The sequence below is a fragment of the Aristolochia californica genome, unplaced genomic scaffold (genome assembly GCF_029961685.1).
Source record: "Aristolochia californica isolate CCGP_79_NKW_82.1479 unplaced genomic scaffold, dmAriCali1.0.hap1 SCAF_3, whole genome shotgun sequence".
Lineage (NCBI taxonomy): Eukaryota > Viridiplantae > Streptophyta > Magnoliopsida > Piperales > Aristolochiaceae > Aristolochia > Aristolochia californica.
Genome location: NW_027181992.1, coordinates 5,347,146 through 5,368,738, shown reverse-complemented (window position 1 = coordinate 5,368,738; position 21,593 = coordinate 5,347,146). Strand labels below are relative to the sequence as shown.

At 37.9% G+C, this 21,593-nt stretch overlaps 4 protein-coding genes across 5 annotated transcripts; 1 reads left to right on the top strand and 3 right to left on the bottom strand.

The window, feature by feature from the left end:
* Window positions 1-2,908: 2,908 nt before the first annotated feature.
* Window positions 2,909-4,684, bottom strand: LOC137958673 (uncharacterized). Its single transcript, XM_068805758.1, has 2 exons — window positions 4,490-4,684; window positions 2,909-3,735 (listed from the first exon to the last, which is right to left on the bottom strand). Exons 1-2 carry the CDS (start codon window positions 4,682-4,684, stop codon window positions 3,010-3,012), a joined length of 921 nt encoding a protein of 306 aa, XP_068661859.1. The 3' UTR covers window positions 2,909-3,009.
* Window positions 4,685-6,590: 1,906 nt separating this feature from the next.
* Window positions 6,591-9,204, bottom strand: LOC137960102 (uncharacterized). Of its 2 annotated transcripts, XM_068807585.1 has the most exons (2): window positions 9,078-9,204; window positions 6,591-8,181 (listed from the first exon to the last, which is right to left on the bottom strand). In XM_068807585.1, exon 2 carries the CDS (start codon window positions 8,108-8,110, stop codon window positions 6,953-6,955), a length of 1,158 nt encoding a protein of 385 aa, XP_068663686.1. In that variant the 5' UTR covers window positions 8,111-8,181; window positions 9,078-9,204; the 3' UTR covers window positions 6,591-6,952. The 2 variants fall into 2 exon arrangements, with proteins under 2 accessions (XP_068663686.1, XP_068663685.1); XM_068807584.1 differs by having other exon boundaries at window positions 6,591-9,099.
* Window positions 9,205-11,148: 1,944 nt separating this feature from the next.
* On the top strand, window positions 11,149-11,825 carry LOC137958859 (histone H3.2). Its single transcript, XM_068806041.1, has one exon. The coding sequence runs from the start codon at window positions 11,235-11,237 to the stop codon at window positions 11,643-11,645; it is 411 nt and encodes a 136-aa protein (XP_068662142.1). The 5' UTR covers window positions 11,149-11,234; the 3' UTR covers window positions 11,646-11,825.
* Window positions 11,826-12,511: 686 nt separating this feature from the next.
* LOC137960032 (uncharacterized) lies at window positions 12,512-21,496 on the bottom strand. Its single transcript, XM_068807487.1, has 7 exons — window positions 20,716-21,496; window positions 16,018-16,096; window positions 15,627-15,781; window positions 15,358-15,484; window positions 15,074-15,259; window positions 13,881-13,952; window positions 12,512-13,646 (listed from the first exon to the last, which is right to left on the bottom strand). The coding sequence occupies exons 1-7, from the start codon at window positions 21,123-21,125 to the stop codon at window positions 12,828-12,830; spliced, it is 1,848 nt and encodes a 615-aa protein (XP_068663588.1). The 5' UTR covers window positions 21,126-21,496; the 3' UTR covers window positions 12,512-12,827.
* Between the last annotated feature and the right edge of the window lie 97 nt (window positions 21,497-21,593).

Below are 21,593 nucleotides of genomic sequence, written 5' to 3'. Positions count from 1 at the left end.
GATCGAGTTCACTTACAGAACCTGCTTTGCTACCACGTTGAATTTCTAGAGAAGAAAATAATTATTTAACTTGATTATAATTGAGTACAATGAACATTTATTTATAATAGAGAAAATAAGTAAATTATATTATAATTAAACTACCTTTGTCCCAATTACACCTAATGCAAACATTTAAAGAGAAGTCCTATAATAATTGAATAACTAGACATAAATAAAAGAGTAACATAACTAAAACACATTTTTATTAAGAATCTTATGTGAGACTTCTTTTTGTAAGAGTTATGTGACACTCTTTCATTTTTGTTCTTCATTATGGTCCACCCATTGTGTGCATCATGTTCAAGCTTTGAATTTAACTCCACAACATATCCCCTGCCATGATGTTGTGATGGAGTGAATCAGTAACCTGAATAATCCATGTTTTGTCATATTTTGACACGTAGATTTGGACATTCTTTCACTTTAAAACTTGTAAACTAATCTCTCTTTGTCTTGTCCATCCCCAACCACGGATTTCGTAAAGTAGCAAGTGCTTCTAACTCTGCTTCTCTCACAAGTTCTCGTCCAAAAATCAAAACTAAATGTCTCTCAAGTTTGCAGTTTTTTTTTTTTCGAACTCTTTGTGGAGGATGTGATCTCATAACGTACTTCCTTCATGTTCGTTAAAAATCTCGTTGATAAGGCTATTAAGAAGGTATGATGATGAAGGTTTGAATCATTCTTCATTTTTGTTTTCTCCGTGAGGTCTGTTCTTTAGTTAATTGGTTCTTTCTTGCTTGCATAAAAAGATAAGAACCCCACTAAGAACATTATAAAAGAACAACCCTAGCTTTACATAGAACGATTTTATTAGGACTCCATGTAGCGAAGACTAGAACATAATTTCAGAAATCAGAAATAAAGAGGACTAGAATTTTAACTTATCACTTAGTTTTCACTATTTTAGTAATGTCGTTTTAGTGGATATGATTTCCACTTACTTAAGTGACAAAATCATGTTAGTACACATGAAAAGTTGGAGTAGGTTTCATGATTTCATGGAGGGAAAGTAGATTGCTCCATTCCTACACAAATTATTCCACTTACTTAAGTGACAAAATCACGTTAGTACACATGAAAAGTTGGAGTACGTTTCATGATTTCATGGAGGGAAAGTAGATTGCCCCATTCCTACACAAATTAATGGAAAATGAAATTCCCCTTCTCATGAGTGGAACTCACTTTCTATCATATGTTTCTATTTCCTGCTTCATTCTTCCTTCCTTCTTTTTCATCTTCTTTGGGTCGAGCTCTGAATTCACTTATCATGGCTCAATTGCATCTCGGGCTCGGGCAGTCGGGAAGGAAGCTCTGTCGAAATAGGGTTTCAGAGAAAAAAAAATTCTCTCTCGCTCGCTCGCGACCTTCGGCGATTTCAATCGCCCTCTATTGTGCGACCTTCGACTTATCTTCTCTCTCGACCTCCTTCTCCTCTCCCTCTCGATCTGCGTCGTAGAGCACGGGAGGCCAAGCCTCTATCGCAGAGCCTCTTGACCTCCCTCTCTTCTCCCTCTTGGCGTACTATCGGAGCGCTGCCTCCGTCGTCGTTGCCCGTTGGCCCGCCGCCTCCATCATCATTGCTCGCTAGCCCACTGCCTCCGTCGCCGTTGCCCGCTGGCCCACCGTTGAGGAAGACGAAAAATAATAATTTATATTATTTATTTATAAATTAATTATTTTTATTTATTTAATATATTTATTTTATAATTACTATATTAAATTAGTGATTTAATAGTCATAATTAAAATATTGTTAAAATAAATATTTGATAAATTATTTTAGTTTAATTATCCCATTGCTATAATTAATTAAACCATTGGTTTTAAATTTTGTGATAATATTATTAATTAATAATACATAAAAATATATTATGTTATTGATAAATATATATTTATTTATTATATTACTTTTTTTATTATTGTATTAAATTACTGGTTTTTAATGTTAAAACATATCTTATGTTATTAAAAAATAATTTATTTATTTATTATATTCACTTATGTTATTATTATTTTTTATTTTTTTAATAATTTATTCTTATCGCACATAATTATTGTATTAATATATAATAAACTATAATCATTAAGTAATATAATATATTTTTTTATTAATTAGGATATTAATATATTCTAATACTACTCGTTAAATCACTTATAGGCCCTATTAGTGCGCAGCGTAAGTGAAATGTATTAACTAATATTAATTTAAATTTCTGAAAGTCAGATATATCAAAATATTGTATTTAATAAATAATTTATATGTACTTTACACCACATTTTCCATTGGGCACACTAACACAAATAAATATTTTACACTGTACTTTATATTGTGTATACTAACTCAAACAAATATTTTATACTGCACTTTCTATTGGACACACTAACACAAACAAGTATTTTACGTTCCCTCTTACTTTCCCTAGTACTTTATATTGTAATATACCTTCCCTAGGTGTCGTTCTTCTTCTTTCTCCCTTTGATTATTTACTTTTAGCAATTGCACGGAGGCGAATTAGGACTTTCCCTTCGCTATTGTTGAATATGGAGGTGGCGACGACCGAGAGAAAGGCCTTCCCCCACCCCGTTTTTACTCTTTGTTGATCTTGACAAGTGCAGAGAATGGCGGAGAATGTCAAAGGGGGAAAGGCAAGGACCTTCCTCTCTCACCGTCGCCTTCACTTCCAGCGACGAGATGGCAACGGCAAGGGGATATCCCTATGTACTAGATTTAGTGTCACCTGTGTTACTGGGACCCAGAAAATAAAGTTGAACAGTAGCGCTTGAAATTTGGATCATCTTCGACAAAAAAAAATTTATATCATTTTAATCCAAAACAAGGAAACAATCAGAGGAACCAAATTGAATAAAAATGTAAAGAAGATACAAAGACGACTCTGGGCCTCTTTGACTGCTCCGGAGATCACTTCAAATATTCAACATCGATGCCGGGGACACCCAATTCACAATTTCACTTGGCCGCTGCAACCACCGTCTTCACATTATTTCCTTCTGGTCTTTTTTCTGAAGCCTCATCCTTCTTCGCTGCCGCCCCTTCGCTGGGTTTCTTAGACTGTTCGCCCTTCGTGGCCGCTGCTACCTCTTCCTTTCGTTTCTCCAGACTGATCTCTACTTTATCTGCTGCAGTGGCCACTACAGTTTCCTGTTTCACCTCTGGCTTTGCCTTCGAAGCGGGTGAAGCTTCCTGCTTCAGTACGTCTAGCTTGGCCTCTGTAATGGGTTGAGGTGCTTCCGGTTTCGCCTCTGGCTTGGCCTCTGTGATGGGTTGGGGCGCTTCCGGTTTCATCTCTGGCTTGGCCTCTGTAATGGGTTGAGGTGCTTCCTGTTTCACCTCTGGCTTGGCCTCTGTAATGGGTTGGGGCGCTTCCGGCTTCACCTCTGGCTTGGCCTCTGTAATGGGTTGAGGAGCTTCCTGTTTCACCTCTGGCTTGGCCTCTGTAATGGGTTGGGGCGCTTCCGGTTTCACCTCTGGCTTGGCCTCTGTAATGGGTTGGGGCGCTTCCTGTTTCACCTCTGGTTTGGCCTCTGCAATGGGTTGGGGTGCTTCCTGTTTCACCTCTTGCTGTAGCTTGGCCTCTGCAGTGGGTTGAGCTTCCTGTTTCACCTCTGGCTGTATCTTCGCCTCTGACGAAACCTCTTCTTTCACCTCCTTCGATACTACTGTCTCGTCTTCCCTCTGCATAGATGAAAATGGACAATTAACGGTAGAATATATAAACTGTGAATAATTTAGTAAATTTGTAACTAATTTATGTAATGAATTAATAAAATCGATGACAAATAAAAAATAGATTTAATATTACTAAAATAAAGAGACAAGCATTTGCAAATGTAACTGATTGAATAAATAAATAAATAAACAAATTGATTATATTGATTATCTCATTACTGTGAATCAGAAAATGCGTTCACTGGTGCAACAAAACGCCATTAAAGCTGTCTCCCTTTGAAAAAGCTCCGACTTAAACCTTCCTGCGACCTCTGTACTCGAAGCACCATTTTTTTTATCACGGCCCAGAGATCGACATAAAAGACGAAGATGAAGTAATACTAATTCTTCACCTAATTCCCGAAAAGGTGGAGATCACCATCTCTCGTCAAACATTCTCTTTGCAAACGACAGCTAAGTGAAGAATAGAAAAAAAAAAAAAAAAAGAATGAAGAAAGAAGAAAGCAAGATCACGAAGAGGTGGCGGCACCAAGACCCTTGAACAAGAGGGACACGATTGGCCATTCCTAAATTATATGATTAGTCGTGATACGATTGATCATTTCTATAAACCTATGATCGTTTCTTCACACGATTTAATTCTATCAAGTTTCGTAAAAGAAGCAAAATTTTCTCTTCTTCTGGCAGAACGGTTAACAGAAGAAACCAAAAGCAGATTCCATGCAAATAGTTAGGCTGCAATATAATTATTAATACTTACTTCCTTGAACAAGTTGCCGAGAGATTGCCGTTTGGATCCTTCTCCCTCGCCTTTGATCTCTGCCACCGGCTTGGCGTCGGAGACAGCGACAGCCTCCTCCGAAGGCTTGGAATCGCAAAGGGTGCAGTTCTCCTGCGGGGGAGGGATCTGAGTCTCGGCCTTCAAATCCCTGGGCTTGCTCGCACAGCCTCCCATCTCTCTTATCTATCTCTTCTCTTGCAACGGAGATGGAAGAGACAGAGCGAGAGTTGGCAGGAGAGAAAGAAGAAGAACCTTCTTTATGAGGCAATGCGCGAGCTGTTGATCCCCTCCGTTAGGGGTTTGCATTTATAACTCCACGCCACAGAGAGCAGTTTCCGACATTCTTTCCCAAGCCATGAAAAATACCGGTTCTATACTAAACATAGGAGATCGTAATTCATGTTCGAGTGCGTAGTGTGCATAGGCGCTCCTTTTAGGGAGGGGCGGGGACCAGAGTTTTCAATAATTCTGCTTATCATCTCCGGTTATGGCTATCATGGGCCCCTGGATCTCGCATGTCGGAGAAAAGAAGAAGACAAAGGCGCAGGGTAGCGAGTAAAATTTACAGTAATGAGGAAAGGAGGTGAAGGAAATAACTTGCACATGGAGGTCCAAATACAAGCTAAGGTTAATAGTGTAATTTTACCAAACAAATTTGAATGGAGTATTTAACAAGAAAATTAATTAAAATAAAAAGAATTCTAAGCAAAAATGTAGGATTTAATTTTAAAATTAAAATATAAAATTATGTAAATTAAGAAGTTGTTAGTAAATGAATAGTTATTATTTATTAGAATTTATTACACTTGGCTCTAGGCCTCCATGTGGATACTACTATCATAGGGCCAGGGGTGGCATTCAGCTAAGTCAAACTTGGTTTGATCTGAATACTTTGAACTTATCCTCGAGCCTAAAATTAGAATCGAGTTCGAACCCAAAAATTTTAACCAAATTTGAGCTAGAGCTCAAACCTATATATTAAAATTATAAAATTATAAAAATAAATAAATAGAATATTGTGATAAACTTGGTACCATTGAACTACAAGCTATCACAAAAAGAGTCGAAAACTTTGTAATGAAGCATACTAATGTGTTATAACCAAGACAAACAACCGAGCTTGATCCGAGATTATCAAACTACGAATAGTATATGAGAAATCGAAATATGCAGAAAACTAAATCATTCATACACAAGAGGCAACGATCTTACGTGGTTCAGCAACAACCACATAACATAATGTATAATAACCAGCTTAATAGACCTAAAACAAATAACAAATACCTCCATCGACTTAAGGTACCAAGCTCAGGAAAGCCTATGCTAGGCTAAATAGTGTTTTGTGAGAAATATTTGTCATTTGATTATGTCGGATGGCTTTTCTGATCTTGACAAGTCTCAATGGTCCTCCCGCTGGTTATCAACAAGGAGTTCTCTTTTCATCTTGAAACTGAATTCAAAATTAAAAAGTGATTAATCAGAATTTCTTCAGACGTAGTAGTTGTTTTTGGTGATGTATGTACCAGTGTTTGTCATTTTTGGGGTATAAATGATGGTAATTTATTCAAGAAAAACTCAAAGATATAAAGAGCCTCCATGGCATACTAAGAAAAAACACTTGAGAGGGAAGCAATAAAAGCATATGAGACCTGCAAGGAAGAAGAAGAGTGCTATTGAATAATAAGATATTGGCAGTTCACTTCTTAGCTACAGACAGCAATAGGTTATGTACTACAACATTCCATTTTTTCTTAAAAACTGAAATTGTTCCTATCTGTTGTTAATCCAGGTAGAACCTAGACAGCACATAAACTTTTTGGATATCAATTTATGCATGATTAATCCACACTTTGTTCCTCAACCATTTTCACTAAGCATAGCACAATCAGTCGAACCTCTAATTAGATATGTCGTATAGAGTATTTTTTTCTTTCTGTGTGACCTTTATTTCCTTTAGATTTGTTAAGCATAGTCTCAAAGATGTTAATGATTGAACAGAGCTTACTGAAGCAAACCTCAAAAGAATGAAAAGTAGGGATGCTTAGGCATACTCGGAAGGTTTTGGGTTTGAATTGCTTATTAACCCGTCAACTAGTATCCTGAATTTGGGAAGTTTCAGTAAACCAGAAAATCTTCGTGATGTTCAGTAAATCATACTATGTTCTCCAGACATTGTGTGGGATAATCGAACTGATTACAAGTATAAAAACAACCGTAAGCTATGCAAGAAAGGGCTATTCAGTGTTCCCCCATAGACAGCCACAAAGTACCCTTCATAAGACAACAGCCAATGTCACCAAAGTTCTTATAACAAAAATGAGAGAAGCTGCCCAACAAAGTTTTGGCAAGCACCAAAAACCTCCAAGCAAAACATCGGATATATCTTTTGAAGTTGACAATATGAATACTGAAAATACTAATAGAAACAAATGAAACTCACTGTCAGCTGTAGTCAGACTGTAGCTCCATTTGCTTCAATTCTAATGCCAGCTCCTCATTCTCAAGCTTCATTCTCTCATTTTCCATCCTCAGTTTGTCTAATTCCTTGTCCTTCTTCCTACTATACCTCAGCCACTTGATTCGCTCCTTCTCCAACTCAATTTTTTGTGCTTGTAAGTGCAATTTCTTCTCTTCCAGCTGAAGAGAATGAGATTTCATCCATTGGCTTTGTAACCAAGCTGCTTTTGCATCAGGGCACACACAGTTCATACCAGGCATATCAATTTGTTGATATGACCATTTAATGCAATCTAGAGAAGTTGATGGATTTCTGAAACTCTGGTTATCCTCGGAATATTGACTTTGTTTAATCCTCTTTGAATAGCAAGATCTTCCATTAACCTCACCATGGGTGTTCTCCTCTGTTTCCTCATCCCTGTCATCGGTATCTGCTTCTTGATCATCTTCCAACATGTTATCTTGAGTCTGCTTTAGATCTTGTTCATCACTGCTTTTCAAGGCTAATTGCAAAGATCTATGCAAAGCAGGGTCTTCTGGTAAGTGCAATCGATTCCCATTATGGTACGAACACATCTCTTCATAGAACAAATGCTTGGAGCTCAAAATCTTTTTGACATCCTCCTTGGTCTTCTCTGATAAAGGGTGCATTAAGTCCAAAAGGGCTGGGTTCTCCACAACTTTACACGAGGTCCCTCGACCAAGTACATCCGTTAGCCGTTTGTATCTCTTATTGAGATCATTAAACTTGTCTTCACATTGTTGTGGTGAAACATAACAGCCCCTTTCAGTCATTACTTTTGAGACTAATTTCCACTTCCCTTTCTTCTGTAAATTTGCAAACCTTATTCTCCCACCATGTCCACCCTCTACCTGGGCATCTTCACCTAGGTAAGAAACAATTGTAATCAAAAGCCGTACCATTGAGTCGGTCCACTTCATCCTCTGGCACAGAGAGGCCTTTTTTCCCCTAGCACCAACTTCACAGTGTTCATCAACAATTTCTTCAGTTACGCTTGGCTCATCTTCATCACTTGTGGAGGGTTTAACCCTGTCAGTCTTACAGAGTTGTTGAGACTGATCGGGATCCTGCAGGGTAACCACAGTAAGAGGGAAATCATTCTGATTTGAGGTCCGAGCCATAGAATTTGGTTGATATCTCCTCTGTGGATGGAAAGAATGCGCATTTTGTTGGTGGTGAACATGCAAGGGTCCTTGCAAATCCAACAAACCGTAATTGCTTGGAATCATATTACCAGATGATAAATTTGAATCCATCTAATGATATAATAATTCAGATTTAAAGAGTTCTCTTATCTATCAGCAGAACCGAACTAATGTTTGCTCAGACTAAACCTCTCCTTTTCCAAAACGAATAAAAAACCTTTCTTCAACTAACAAGATTGAAAGAAAAGCAATCACTCTTTCAAAAGTAACAAACTTCACAAACCCATACATCGAACCAAAGTTGAAGAGCTTAAAATACCAACAATTAATCTCAACTTCCACAGTTTCGACGAACGAGAAGATACCCGTCACCCGTCTCCAAATCCAGACCCACTATCTCTAGCAAAACACAGGCATAACGAATAAACTGGAGGATCAACAAGGAGAAAAGCAATGCAACTTAGCTCTTCGCGGACCCTCTCATTGGACGCAAAGTTAGTGAAAGCTCGGCAGGCTGCGCCCCATTTCTCGTTTCAGGGATTCAAGCTGAGAATCCTGGTAAAAGATCAGGGGAGACACCAGTCTCTGGAGATTTGACTCATCTTCCGTGTAGAAAGGAGAAGACGATTGCTTTGCTTGAGAAAAATATAGAATGGTGGGGAGTGTGGAAGAGGCTGGAAGGTTCAATGTATGAGAGCAAATGCAGGACCCACTTGACATTGTTTAGCTTGCAAATTGTTATAGAACTGAAAGCTGATGGAGACAGAAAGAGGGTTGATGCAACGAAGCAAACAGATGGTCTCATTAAAAAATTACTCCACGCAGAAGTGGATTTCTGTGATCACCTCAATAGCCGAATCTTCTAATTCTAAATGAAATCTAAAACCCTATTCGGAAATGCATTTTGAATTGCAGTGAATGACAACTAGGGTTAGAGCAATACCGTTGTAGATGCCAAAAAACAGTTTCGTTGGTGGACGCCAAGTCTTTTCTTCAACTCGCTCTTGTCATCGGAGGTGTATTAAAATAAAAAAATCTCGCCTCTTTCAGCATCTCCAATAAGAGTAGCCTCTAAAGTGGGCACGACATAATCAGCCAAACTAAAAAGAAAATAAATCGAATATTTGATAAGAAAAGTCTGCTTCAATGCAAGAAAAACAAGTTAATCAATGGAACCTCTGTCAACTACAAAAGTTCAGCCCACATAAGTGGAAAATACATAAAACCGTGAGTACAACAACCAAAAAGAATTACAAAACCGTGTAGAATTGTGGTCATCAAAATTTGAACCATTGGCATATGGAGCTACTATGCATATGCTTACAAAAAAAATGGTTCTTCAATTGTGGTGGAGAGTCTAGGCCACAACTGGATGACCATGAGAGGAATAATAATTGTGCCTTATTTGTACGGGAGAGTCTGGGTTTTGATTGGTGAAGAGGATTATATAGACCTTGTTAGGATATTGATACGATGATGTGAATTTCACTTGGGACCCCAACTGGGCAATTAGGACTTCTTTCAAGGCACCGATTAAGGGATGTGGAATGGCCAGTATTATGATTGTGGACTTATTAACTCTTAACTCTGGAAATTGTGCCTCGTCAGCAATAAGGAATAAAGACCTTGTTGGGTATGACCAATAAGGATATTGATATGATGATGTGAATTTGACTTGGGACCCCAATTGGGCAATCAGGACTTCTTTCAGGGAGCCAATTAAGGGATGTGGAATGGCCAGTATTATGATTGTGGACTTATTAACTCTTAACTCTGGAAATTGTACCTCGTCTGCAATAAGGAATAAAGACCTTGTTGGGTGACCAACATGGGTATGTGTATGTGTAAGTCAACTATAAGGACATTGTTGGGTGACCAACAATGTATGCTTATGTTTATGGCAACCCTAGGGAGTATGTTGAGAAATCACACAAGGGTACATGTATTTGACTAGAACAATTACTATATAAACTTTGGAAATATTGTGCCGCATCTATAACGAGGAGTAAGGACTTTGTTGTAAAATCAATAGGGGTATAAGTGTGTGAATAGAACAACATAAGGGTCTTGTTGAACAATCAACATAGGTATGTATGTGTAAAGGAATACAAGTACATGAGATAATGTTAATTAAAAATAAGGAATGAAAAGTTGACATAGGTCATAAGCACAGGTATATTATGGACCCAAGTAGGTGCCTAAACTAAATATTAGTCAGAGTGTGGACCTGAATGAGGAGTCAACAAAGGTATATCATGAGACTGTTATAAGAAAAAAAAATTTATATTTCACAAGATCTTGCATGTATGATTAATTGTTTAATTATTCATTTAATAAAATTACTTAGCTGGTTAATTATACAAATGAATTAGTTACTTAATTATCTTTTACTTAACTACTATGTAATTGCTCAATTAATTAATTAGTTACTCATGTAATTAATTACTTATTCGTAACGTTTAATTAGTTACTAAAACATCAACTACTTAATTAATTAATAATTAAAAATTGAATAATTTAATCAATTAATCACTCAATTAAGATGGTTAATTAGTTATTCACTTAAGCAGTTAATTGCTTAATTAGTTACATATGTAAATAATCAATTCATTCATTCATTATCTGGTTATATGATTAATTAACTAATTAAAATTTATCTATTTGAGTAATTAAATAATAAAAATTACCTAATTGTTTACTTTAAACTAATTATTTACTTAATTAAAAATGATAAAAACTTACCTAATGAATTCCTTAATCATAATATGTAATTAATTATAAATCCATAATGTTTAGTTACTTAAATATTATGATTAAGTAATTAAACATTGCTTAAATCTTCTCTGTTATATTAAGACCTAATGCAACAGGGATCGCGATCCGTGTGCTCCCCTTCAAACCAATCTTAGCCGATCATTCTAATTCTAATCTGGCGACCCGGATTCCCCCTATTACGCTCGAAAGTTTCAAACTTCCCTCGCTACTCCCTTTCTACAAATATCATCCGTCTCTCCGTCTCCCCCATCAGCTCTCAGTTCACCCGGTATAGTCGTCTCTCCCAGAATTCCATCAGTTCTTTTTCTTGGTTCCCAAATACCTAATGGCTCGTACCAAGCAGACTGCCAGGAAGTCCACCGGGGGGAAGGCCCCGAGGAAACAGCTCGCCACCAAGGCCGCGCGTAAGTCCGCTCCGGCTACCGGAGGAGTGAAGAAGCCCCACAGGTTTCGTCCTGGAACTGTGGCTCTGAGAGAGATCAGGAAGTACCAGAAAAGCACGGAGCTTCTCATTCGTAAGCTTCCTTTCCAGAGATTAGTGAGAGAGATTGCTCAAGATTTCAAGACGGATCTCAGGTTTCAGAGTAGCGCCGTCGCAGCTTTGCAGGAAGCCGCTGAAGCGTATCTGGTTGGTTTGTTTGAGGATACTAACTTGTGCGCTATTCATGCGAAGAGGGTAACTATTATGCCCAAGGATATCCAGCTTGCTAGGAGGATCCGTGGCGAGAGGGCTTGAGATTGGCAGATTCTGTATTTGACTTCTTTTGTTAATAGGGTTTCTAGTCTTTTCGTGATCCTTGGTGGCTTTACTTATGTTAAGCATGAAACGACATCCGTGCGTCTATTAAGATGTTATTGTTTCTTTGAACTACGTCTAGAAAAAAATGAAGCAGCAAGGGAACTTTTATTTCTGTTTCTTCCGTGTTTTTATTCTCCTCTGCTGTTCTGCAATCGAGATGTCTAAGCTTGAATTCAGGATATTACGATCGAGTTTGTGGGTTCCCAAATCTCAATAACTTAGATTGTTAACGATGTGTTTTATATGGGTTTCTAGCTCCATATAAACGACAACAGGGTTCAAAGCGTTTCGTACGCATCTAGGTTGATTGATTCTGTGATCCTCTCGTTCGGCTGGGCTTTATGATGCTAAATGTGAATTCTGTCAGCTTCTCTTGGATTGCATTTTTCCTGTTAATAATTACCTTCTTCCCTAATCTTCTTGTTGGGGTTGAAGAGAGACGATTAACAGAATAGTTGCTGCAGCTAAATTGACTAGAATTTAGCTAAGTGATCGATTGTTCAATGGATATATGATGGATGCCAGAAGCTTATCTGATCTCAATGAGTCAAAAGTTTTTTACTTGACATTCAGATTTAACTTTCATCTTCGACTTTACTAGTGTAAAAATACAATTTCAAAGTACGCAAATTATTGTTTGATTATGCACACTCAGATTCGTGGGCCAAGTAACAATGGATGCTTCACGCATTTTGTCTCATGTTAATCGTCCAAAGTTGAATTCAAAAATGGTTTTTTGTTGATTTGCAAGTAGTATACATGGTTCTGGATTTCGGTTTACAAGTGATATATATACACATCAGTTACCTCTGGTACCCAAGCGCCCGGCTTTCATTCATCAAGAATTGAAGGTCCAAAGTCCACGAATTGACTGAAGAAGTTTCGAATGTTAATCAAATCGTGCCTAATATATGTATCTTTATATCTTTTGTCACTTACAAATGGGACAGCACAGCCCCTTCCATTGTTTGACCGGGGTGGAGGTTTTACAATCGAATGCCTTGAGCCTGGGTCCCCTTTTTGCTGGATTTCTTGATCATAGCACCAGGAGACATTTTGAATGCTGCTTCTTCCACCGCTACTACAACAGATGAAAGAGTAACTCTTTGATGATGCCTCTTAAACTATGCTGGGAGGATCCCCATCCCAAGTGCACATAGCTCGGCCCCAGCGGGTTCTGATACAATCTACCAAAGGTGCATGCTGAGACCGTTCCGGCTGATTCACCTTTACAACATTATCCTTACCATTTGGGTCGCTGACTGAGCTGGAACCCACATCTTTCATGAAATTCTCAGGAGTCCACTTTGGTGGGACTGAAACCCTCAGTTTTGTTAACCTTGGTATCTGCAATGGACTTTCCCCTCCTGGTAACTGGCTGCCGCTAATCACTGACTTGGCAATCCCATTAAAATGGTACAGGTCAAACTGCTTCTTCCCCATTGATCCGGTGGAATCCTTTAACCCACCCAAGCTTTTGTCTATCTCCAATAATACCTGCCAAAATTCACTCCATACGATGAACCCTGAACTGCATAAATTGTCAAGCTTTTCAGCCGGCAAATTTATCTTTGCTTCTCTAAGGACTTGGTGGAGGCCTTCAACACTAATGAAACCTCCTCCACCACTTTGATCTTGTGCATCAAACGCCCTCCTGACGAGTGATTCCTGCTGTTCCAACTCATTTGCATCTTGTACAGAGATATCCAGGGCAAACAGCACAGTATAGTGGGACTCACTTCCAACAACCCAGATGGGCCACCTGGGGCATTTCAGGAGCTGGCCAACCTTGCAGAAGTTCAGAGATTCCAACAGACTAAGGAATCCAACTTCCACACTTGTGGGTATGCCTTTCAGGGACATGCCACCACCTAGATCCATACAGCCATCAAACACGTTTGGAACAGCTTGTCCACAGAGCAGAAGGTTCACGATTTCCTGTTGTACATAAAATGCCAAGGTCTCAAACGTCAACTTTTTTTCTGAAAGGTTCGTCTATTACATCCAAAAAAACAACTTGCAGTATGAAACCTTTAAAAGCTTGGAATAACTGAACTAACAAATCTCTAAAGAAAGAAATGAGCTTGGATCTGCTGAAACAGGGTGTCACAGCATGCCTCCAAAACCCCATTGGCAGATTGGTCCTATGGACATGATCTGAAGTGTACATACCTGTGAGGCATGTCCAAAAGGAGCAGTAACCAAAGGAAGGCTAGGGTCGTCCCTGTCTGCTTGGACCAAGTCCTGCAGCAAGATAAGTTCTAATCTGAATAAAAATATATCCCAAAGAAGAATTAGTTAAACATTTCCTATGGCAACTATCACATATAATTACTATACAAATGGACTTGCATTAACATCCGAAGAGCTGGCACAGGGGATCCATTGCAGATGCATAAGTATTAACTGTAGCACCCATAAATTCAATTTCTTCAAATTTCCCTAGGCCACTAAAGGTGCAGTATGATACGATAGAAGATTGGACTGAAAGAAGCAGCCCAATCCTTGAAAGGAACTTTGACCATATGGAGGAATTTCATGATACACAAATTCAGTCATAGTTGATTGAAGTCCCAATGGGCACACCTAACACTTCTTAAGCAATACACAGAAGTCGTTGCAATCTCAATTTAAGAGCATCAATGTTTCAGATGAAAGTAGGTTTTACATAAGGGTTTATGTTGTTGATTACTAAGAAGGGCTAAAACCAGAGTCGTGGTCTCAGTTACAAACAGGTCAATCACAAAATCTTTTAGTTTACTACATAATTTCTAAATAGTGGATGACTCAAAAGAATATTTAGTGCACCAGCTAGGACATGATCAGTGATATAATATCCTGTAAAGGAACTGCAAAAGAGAGCCAATAACGGATCGAGGGAAGAAAAGATGTCAAAGATCTGATTGTACTCATTGATAGAAACAACAAACAAAGCTTATGGAAATATAATTATTTTGGAAGTATAATTTTTTTGAAACGTTGATTATATGCACACTACCCTACACTCCAGTGAATCTTTAACCCAAGATTTCACACAAGGAAACCCTTCCATGTAACTGAATTGAGCACAATGTTGATTACAGGCACACTACACCACACACACTAGTGAGACTTGAATCCAAGACCACAACTAGAAACCTTCCCAGTGGCCATTGAGCCAACGGAAATGAAGCAAAGGAAATGAAATGAATTGAGCAAGACCTCATCTCAGAACCATGACAACATCCTCATCGATGTATACATTTGCAGTACCAAGAAGAGATAAGACATGCTCTCTCTTGATGGAGAAGTGTAAATACAAAAAATCCTAGAGTAACAAAAATTTTGTAGTCTTAATAAAACGACATAAAGACAAGCAAGCTTACCAGTCCTCGAGAAAGCAAAGCAGAAATAAGAAATAGCAGTGCCCCCAAACGACTATGGAAAATGGGAAGCATAACTTTAAGGTGATGAAAGGCCTCTGTCCTCAGAGTGAGGATGTTCACTCTTAACACTTTCTGTAGGTCTGAAGCTGATTCAATTTGAAGACCTTCCAAAGCTTTGAGCATTATCTGGTTGGTTGGTTGCCAAAGAAATAAATACTAAAATTAGAAGTGAAAAACATCAATTCAAAGACAAAAGCCAAAATAAACAGATAAAGGATACTTGCTTCATCTTTTTTATCATCTTTAGACCCATCTTCAGATGGGTTGCTCAGAATGCCTAACGTGGCAATCACAGCCCTTTTGTTATTTCCACATAAAAACAAGATGTCTAGCATGCTAAGAACCAATGCTCTGAAAAAGATGAAAAGAATAATGAGGTCAGCAGAGACCTTAAAAATTTGGTGACAAATGTTTAAAGGGTAATACACAAGAACGATAATTATGATAAATTAATGGAGGCAAGATCATGAATCATGGCAAGAAGTGTTACTACCTCATTTTCCCATCTTCAGATAAAGAAGAAAAATCACCCGACAATAGAACTGCATTGTGAGAAATTCTTCTTAGATCCAAATTTTGTGACGACATGCTTTGTACACTCTTGTCTAATTCACCCGAGCAAAATATCATGTATTTGAGAACAAATGCCTGCAGAAGCAGACAGAAGAGATTTTTAGATAGCCCTTTTAGATGGGTAACTGTATAATATTGGAGGTGTATAAATGCAAAATAGAAGGCCCACTAAAATTCGGAAAAAAAAAAACCAAATTGGAGCTAAGATCAAGCGGTAGTGAATGCCATGTAAAAAGCAGATATAAATGGACATACTATGCTGGCAAGTAATAGAATGACCTTATTACATCCAAAATGGTCAACAGTCAGACCTGTATTGTGGCCAATACACCACAGGGTCCCCCTTCATGTTGCACAAGTCCCATACATGTTTCTGGATCAGAGCTAAACCTGCAGGCGTAATATGTGCAAATATCAAAGACAGAAAAAAAACTAATACAGATAAGATAGTTTTTCATACAGAGAAGAACCAGATTTCTAGTGCTTTCATTGTTGCATACACATTCTCAGTAAACACAAAGAATAAGGAAGAAAGCTTATACCAATTAATTAAAATTCTTCACATTGCCAAAGAAACGGGAAAACTCCACACCCTAAGAATTAAACCAAGGAACACAGATTATAAAACAGACATAAATTTACTAACACGCATATAAAATTCTAAACTGAAAAAACACCGAACTTAGCTCCTTGCTTCTTTTTTTTTTTGAATGTTGAACTCCTTACAACCCCCATATGGCCATAATTGAGCCAAAGGATCAATCCACATCTCCATACATATTCGTTTCATCTCATAATAAACAAAGCCAAAGAAACTATGTATCGGCAGAGCATCCTTCGTTATGTACTTTAAGAAAGGTTACACACCCCAGTTAAATGAAACAGGTCATGTTACCAAGTTTAAGTGTCATCATCAATTAAAGATAATGTTAATCTAATGTTGAATTTCTCTTTCCATAGCCCCTTCATGAGGGTCCAAGCTTGTTGCAAACTATAATGCACACATGTAGGACAAGGTAGATATGGACAATGAAGGACTAGCACCAATTGTATCTGATAAAATGAATAACAACTGCTTAAGCATCTTTCATGCTCACTCTCACACAAACAGTTTGATGAAATTTCTGTTCCTTTGATCCTATTAAATATATATATATATATATATATATATATATTAGATAATTAGTCTATCAAAGCATCCTACTTTGGCCTACAAAACTAACTCCCTTCTGTAAGTTTGCCCACAAAAAATAAACTCCAGTCCAGTACACGACGTGCCAGATTAATTACAATAAATTGCCCAAAATTGCATTCCTTTGTTTTTCCTTTCTATATTTGGACAGCTTGCTTCCACCAGTGTTCTTTTCTCCTAATAAAATCTCTCGTAAAACTTGGCTCAAGACTGGCTGGTTTGTGAAAGCTTGCTTTGTCTCTTATCTCATTTTGACACCCTTAGCATCATATACACTTCAAAAGTTGATCATATGCCCTTCTTAACGTGCTCAATTTATACAACTAAAATTTCTAGCGTCCCTTGAGGTGGAGAGAGGTTTTATGTTATTATTGGCTGGTTCAAGATTAACAGAGATCCTCCTTGGCATTTCAAGAGCATATTTGAGGAAAACAAAGATCTCATCCACTCCTTTATAGTATTCTACTCTCATTCCCCTGATCTGCCAATGAAATTGCTGCTACATTAGCTACAGAAGTCTGGCATTCTCTCCTTGTTATTGACTATGTGCTTTTCTTCTCATTCAACTTACCGCTCTCAGTTTGCAGCTGTGTTGGCCTTGTAGCTGCAAACTGGTAATTGAAAACTCAAAGGTGTTCCACTACCCATTTATTAACCTAATTAACCATGGGTGGACATTTTTTTTGAGGAAGATGCGTGTAAAAATTAAAATTTTGACAATAAAAATTTATAATTATCAAGACTATCAAAATACTATCTTCGACATCAAAACTATCAACAAATCATCAAGAATTGTATAAGCCTATAAAAATGTTAACTAAGCATATAATTGACTAATCTCTAACTAACTTAAAAAATAGCTTATTTATTACATCTATCCCAATTTAAAAAGCTTAAATCATCTTATATGGAAAGACAATACCACATTACTCTGAACATAATTGGGTAACAATAAATCTGGTATGGAACACCTTCCACCCATACTTGTTCTATTTAAAAAATAGTATACATGTAATTGGATAATCTTAACCGAATTTCTCAAACAAGTATTTTTATTCCATACTCTTCTAATTACCAGATGGGTAACAAATAAAAGGGGTACCATTGTCAGCCCTACTTTGGCATACTTCCACCTTTTTCTTTCAATTTAAAATCCTTCCTATTCAAATAAGGAAGTGGCATCAATCAAAGAAGACAAATTAAAAAACAAGAAAAGAATATGTGATGTGCAATGACAAACCAAATAAACTTAAACAGACATTCTCACAAGATGTGTACATGAACATGAATGAGAAATCAATAAAAATATGAGGTCGTAGATACACGATGGGCTTCTCTCGCTTCTATGTTATGGTTTAAAGGCCTGCAAATAGTCCAGTTTGACTACAACATTATCTAAGGACAATTTTTTTTTTTTTTTTGAAAAGACTGTTTTGTTAAATTTTCTGAAAAGCTCTAAAGACAATAATGATAAGAAATTTTGAACCTTTCAATGACGGAGTTCTTCAACAGCAACCTTATCCATGTTAACACTTTCGGGTGTCCTCAGAAGAACCAATAAACGAGCTCTTCATCCTAACACAAACAGCTGAACGTTAAAATCTTTCCACTTATAGGTGGCTTTTCCATTGCTCCATCATGTTGACTGTCATCTCTCCCAAGCAACTACCTCCAATATCTGTCAAAAATCAGCATGTGTTTGATGTGCTCCATTTTTGTTGCTTCCCCAACAACAAAGATTACCATACCAGCTATAAAGCACAATTTTTTTACATTTGATTGCATGATCCAACTTCAATAAAAATTTACCAACTTTGAACTTCCTTTAGAAATTTCACATTCTACATATATCTAAATTGTTTAAAAACTTCTCAACATTCAGATTGATGATATTGATATCGACTGCATTTCTGTCAAACTGGTTTGTTTGTGTGGTAATGAGAATGATGGCATAGATAATTGTTGCTAAATACAGATATAGTGATGTGGCTTCCTCTGCATCCTGCCGAAGCTATAAGCCTTCAGAAGCTGATACATACAATCCATAGACAATTTTCAGCACGGCTTGCAAATCCATGTTTAAAAGTGAAAAACTGATGACCTTTAGGCTACTTGATGAGAGCTTTCTATTTTCAGACTTGATACTTATCCTCATATTTCTTGTTTCTTTCACCTACAATATGAAATCATGGTACTCATGCTTGCAACCTAAATCTGAGGAGAACCCATAATGATGATGAAGCATCTGAGGCATATCACCGTTTATTTCTCCTTGATGGCTCTTAGATTCAGGCGACAAGGGGAGGCCTTATGATCCAGAAAACACATTCGTCTGGATCATACTTTGTTGTTACCCAATATGCATTCCCTTATGACTATGAACCCTCTGAAAGGCTCCCAATGAATATCACTCAGAACACTTCAGTGCCACCAATGGTATGTGACTTCCTGTGGTGTGCGAAAAAGGGTAGAATCTTTCCCCATGGTCAAGGTATATCTAGTTATACAATGGCGAGATTGAGGATATTTGCAGGTAGATGCTCCTGTCATGGATTCACACGTTGTGAAGTACCAATTGTATGGCCGATCCCTTGGACAGAAGTGGGACTATTTAGCAACACCTTGTTATCAAATATACTCTCCTTCTGGATTAAACTTTTTCTGCTTGAGTTTCGCTGGTAGTTGATTTTTTTGCCTTTGCTGTAATGACATCTGACATCTGTCTTGTCCTTTTGCTCCTTAGAGAGATTTCTTCTAATAAAATCTCCCTTTCTATGTTATAAAAATTTAAGATATCTCCATCAAAAATAAGAATTTAAGATCTTCAAAGAACTTCTAGCTTTATTGATATTTACAAGCTAGCCTTCTAATATTCCCAGATAACCTGCACTACAGTATACATTTCAATCTTGAATTTCAGAGACCATTTTCCAAAGAACTCCTCTTGCAAGACCATGATGAAGGTCTGAAAAGGATGACATCAAGACTCCGTATTTGCTCATTACCAAGATGAATGCTCTGATATGCACAGAAATACATTCCTACTCATATATTCATTCATTTTATAATTTTATAAGGTCCATGTCTGGAATATTCTGTACTCCTTAGAAAATGAACATTCAAGAACTGATGACAAGGAATATCAATCTACTTAATCCTGAGTGACTCATGAGTCAGCTCCCTAGCTCTACCACTAGACTTCGAGCTACACTAGACTCTATTCTCCACCCTTAGTTGGGTTCACTAAAGGTCCATTTTGACAGTTGCTCCAGAGAAAAACTGGGATTTACAAGAAGATGAGGTGCATTAAAGGATATTATTGGGGGAATCTGATTTCAATGGTTTGCTCAGTTTGGTCACTGACACTAATACATCAGAGGATTAAGCTCTTCTCAAAGGTCTCATGCTATTAACGAACAACATTTTTAACCAATAAGTTAGGAAAGTAACACAGCAATCATCGTCAACTAATTCTCTGGGAACAAGTCTTCAGCCTGACAATTCCTTCAAATTTCTTATGATGACCTTATTGATCTTCTTATACCTTTGACCCTTGAGTGAACTCACATCCCCAGAAATGCCAACAAATTCCCTGATTGTTTGGCTATGTAGTTGGAAATAAAGTTATCTTTATTAGTTATTGTTTCTCTATTGTTTGGATTGTTCCTCTCTATCCTCTGGAGAGCCTTGTAGCCCATGCGACATTTGTTCTTTATCATACCGTTTTGTCATGAATAAAAATAATCCTGCAGTATGCATGAAATGAAACGCTTAACACAAGTAAAATGATTGATCGATACTTCTAATAATCAAGTACCTTATCCCTTGATTACACCATTGTGCTAGAATATCCTTTGAGACGCCAGTTCCAAATACCATGAGGAAAAGCTGTTCTGCATGACTTGGAGATAGCTCCTGCCCTAAATTCGCTTCCTTCCGTTCATGTCCAGAACGAGCCCCTTCAGTTTTCAGGTCTACAGGATTAGGAGAAACTGGAGTTTCTTTCTTCTCAGTCGTCTTCGCAGGAACCGTCTTCGATATCATCATCCGCTTCTCCGCGGCTGCCGCCATGAGCTCCCGCTTCATCCGTCGGTTTTTAACCTCCGGTGACTCTTCAGATGAATCTCCGAATGTTTCATGCGGTTTACTCCGCTTAGGCTCAGGCGGCGAGGGCTGCAGACTCATTCGCAGCGCCATCTGCAAATCCTCCTCCTCCTGATCCACCATCGGAGCAGTTTCCGTTCTTCTGTCGCCAGGATCAGCAGAGAAGCCCTACATCACCGGATTCGACTAAGTATGGATCTATCGTGGAATCATCTCTCAAAACGTCACAGTTGGAGCAACTTTATGGACTTCCTCTATCTTTTGTCAAAGAGACAAACCCCTAGAATGCCTATAACGTTCTAGATCCCACTGGAGTATATGGCTATCAGAAAACTTAGCCAGATAATTCACGATTTCAGGGTCCGATCAGATCCGGAAGGAAGGAAAAATGAAACACTACAAAAGTTTTCCGGCCTCGTTTTCCCCTATCAGGAACTATAGTGCACCTCGCCCCGGTCGGGAGCCAATAAGAGTGGCAGCAAAATAAGTGACCCCGTCCCTTTCCCTTTCCCGAAATACCAGAAAAAGTGAGCAGCAAATCGACTGGCCCGGGCTTCCGCGCATTTTATGATTTATTTGTAATTATGGAGA

What these genes read in the sequence shown, in the direction of transcription:
- LOC137960102 (XM_068807584.1), bottom strand. Translation starts at nt 8,245, where the DNA reads ATGGATTCAAATTTATCATCTGGTAATATGATTCCAAGCAATTACGGT.
- LOC137960032 (XM_068807487.1), bottom strand. Translation starts at nt 21,125, where the DNA reads ATGGTGGATCAGGAGGAGGAGGATTTGCAGATGGCGCTGCGAATGAGT. An exon ending in GTGTATTGGCCACAATACAG is followed by an intron (nt 15,782 to 16,017) that starts GTCTGACTGTTG and finishes CTGCTTCTGCAG; the next exon opens with GCATTTGTTCTCAAATACAT. An exon ending in TCTGAAGATGGGAAAATGAG is followed by an intron (nt 15,485 to 15,626) that starts GTAGTAACACTT and finishes CATCTTTTTCAG; the next exon opens with AGCATTGGTTCTTAGCATGC.
- LOC137958673 (XM_068805758.1), bottom strand. Translation starts at nt 4,684, where the DNA reads ATGGGAGGCTGTGCGAGCAAGCCCAGGGATTTGAAGGCCGAGACTCAG. An exon ending in TCGGCAACTTGTTCAAGGAA is followed by an intron (nt 3,736 to 4,489) that starts GTAAGTATTAAT and finishes TCATCTATGCAG; the next exon opens with AGGGAAGACGAGACAGTAGT.
- LOC137958859 (XM_068806041.1), top strand. Translation starts at nt 11,235, where the DNA reads ATGGCTCGTACCAAGCAGACTGCCAGGAAGTCCACCGGGGGGAAGGCC.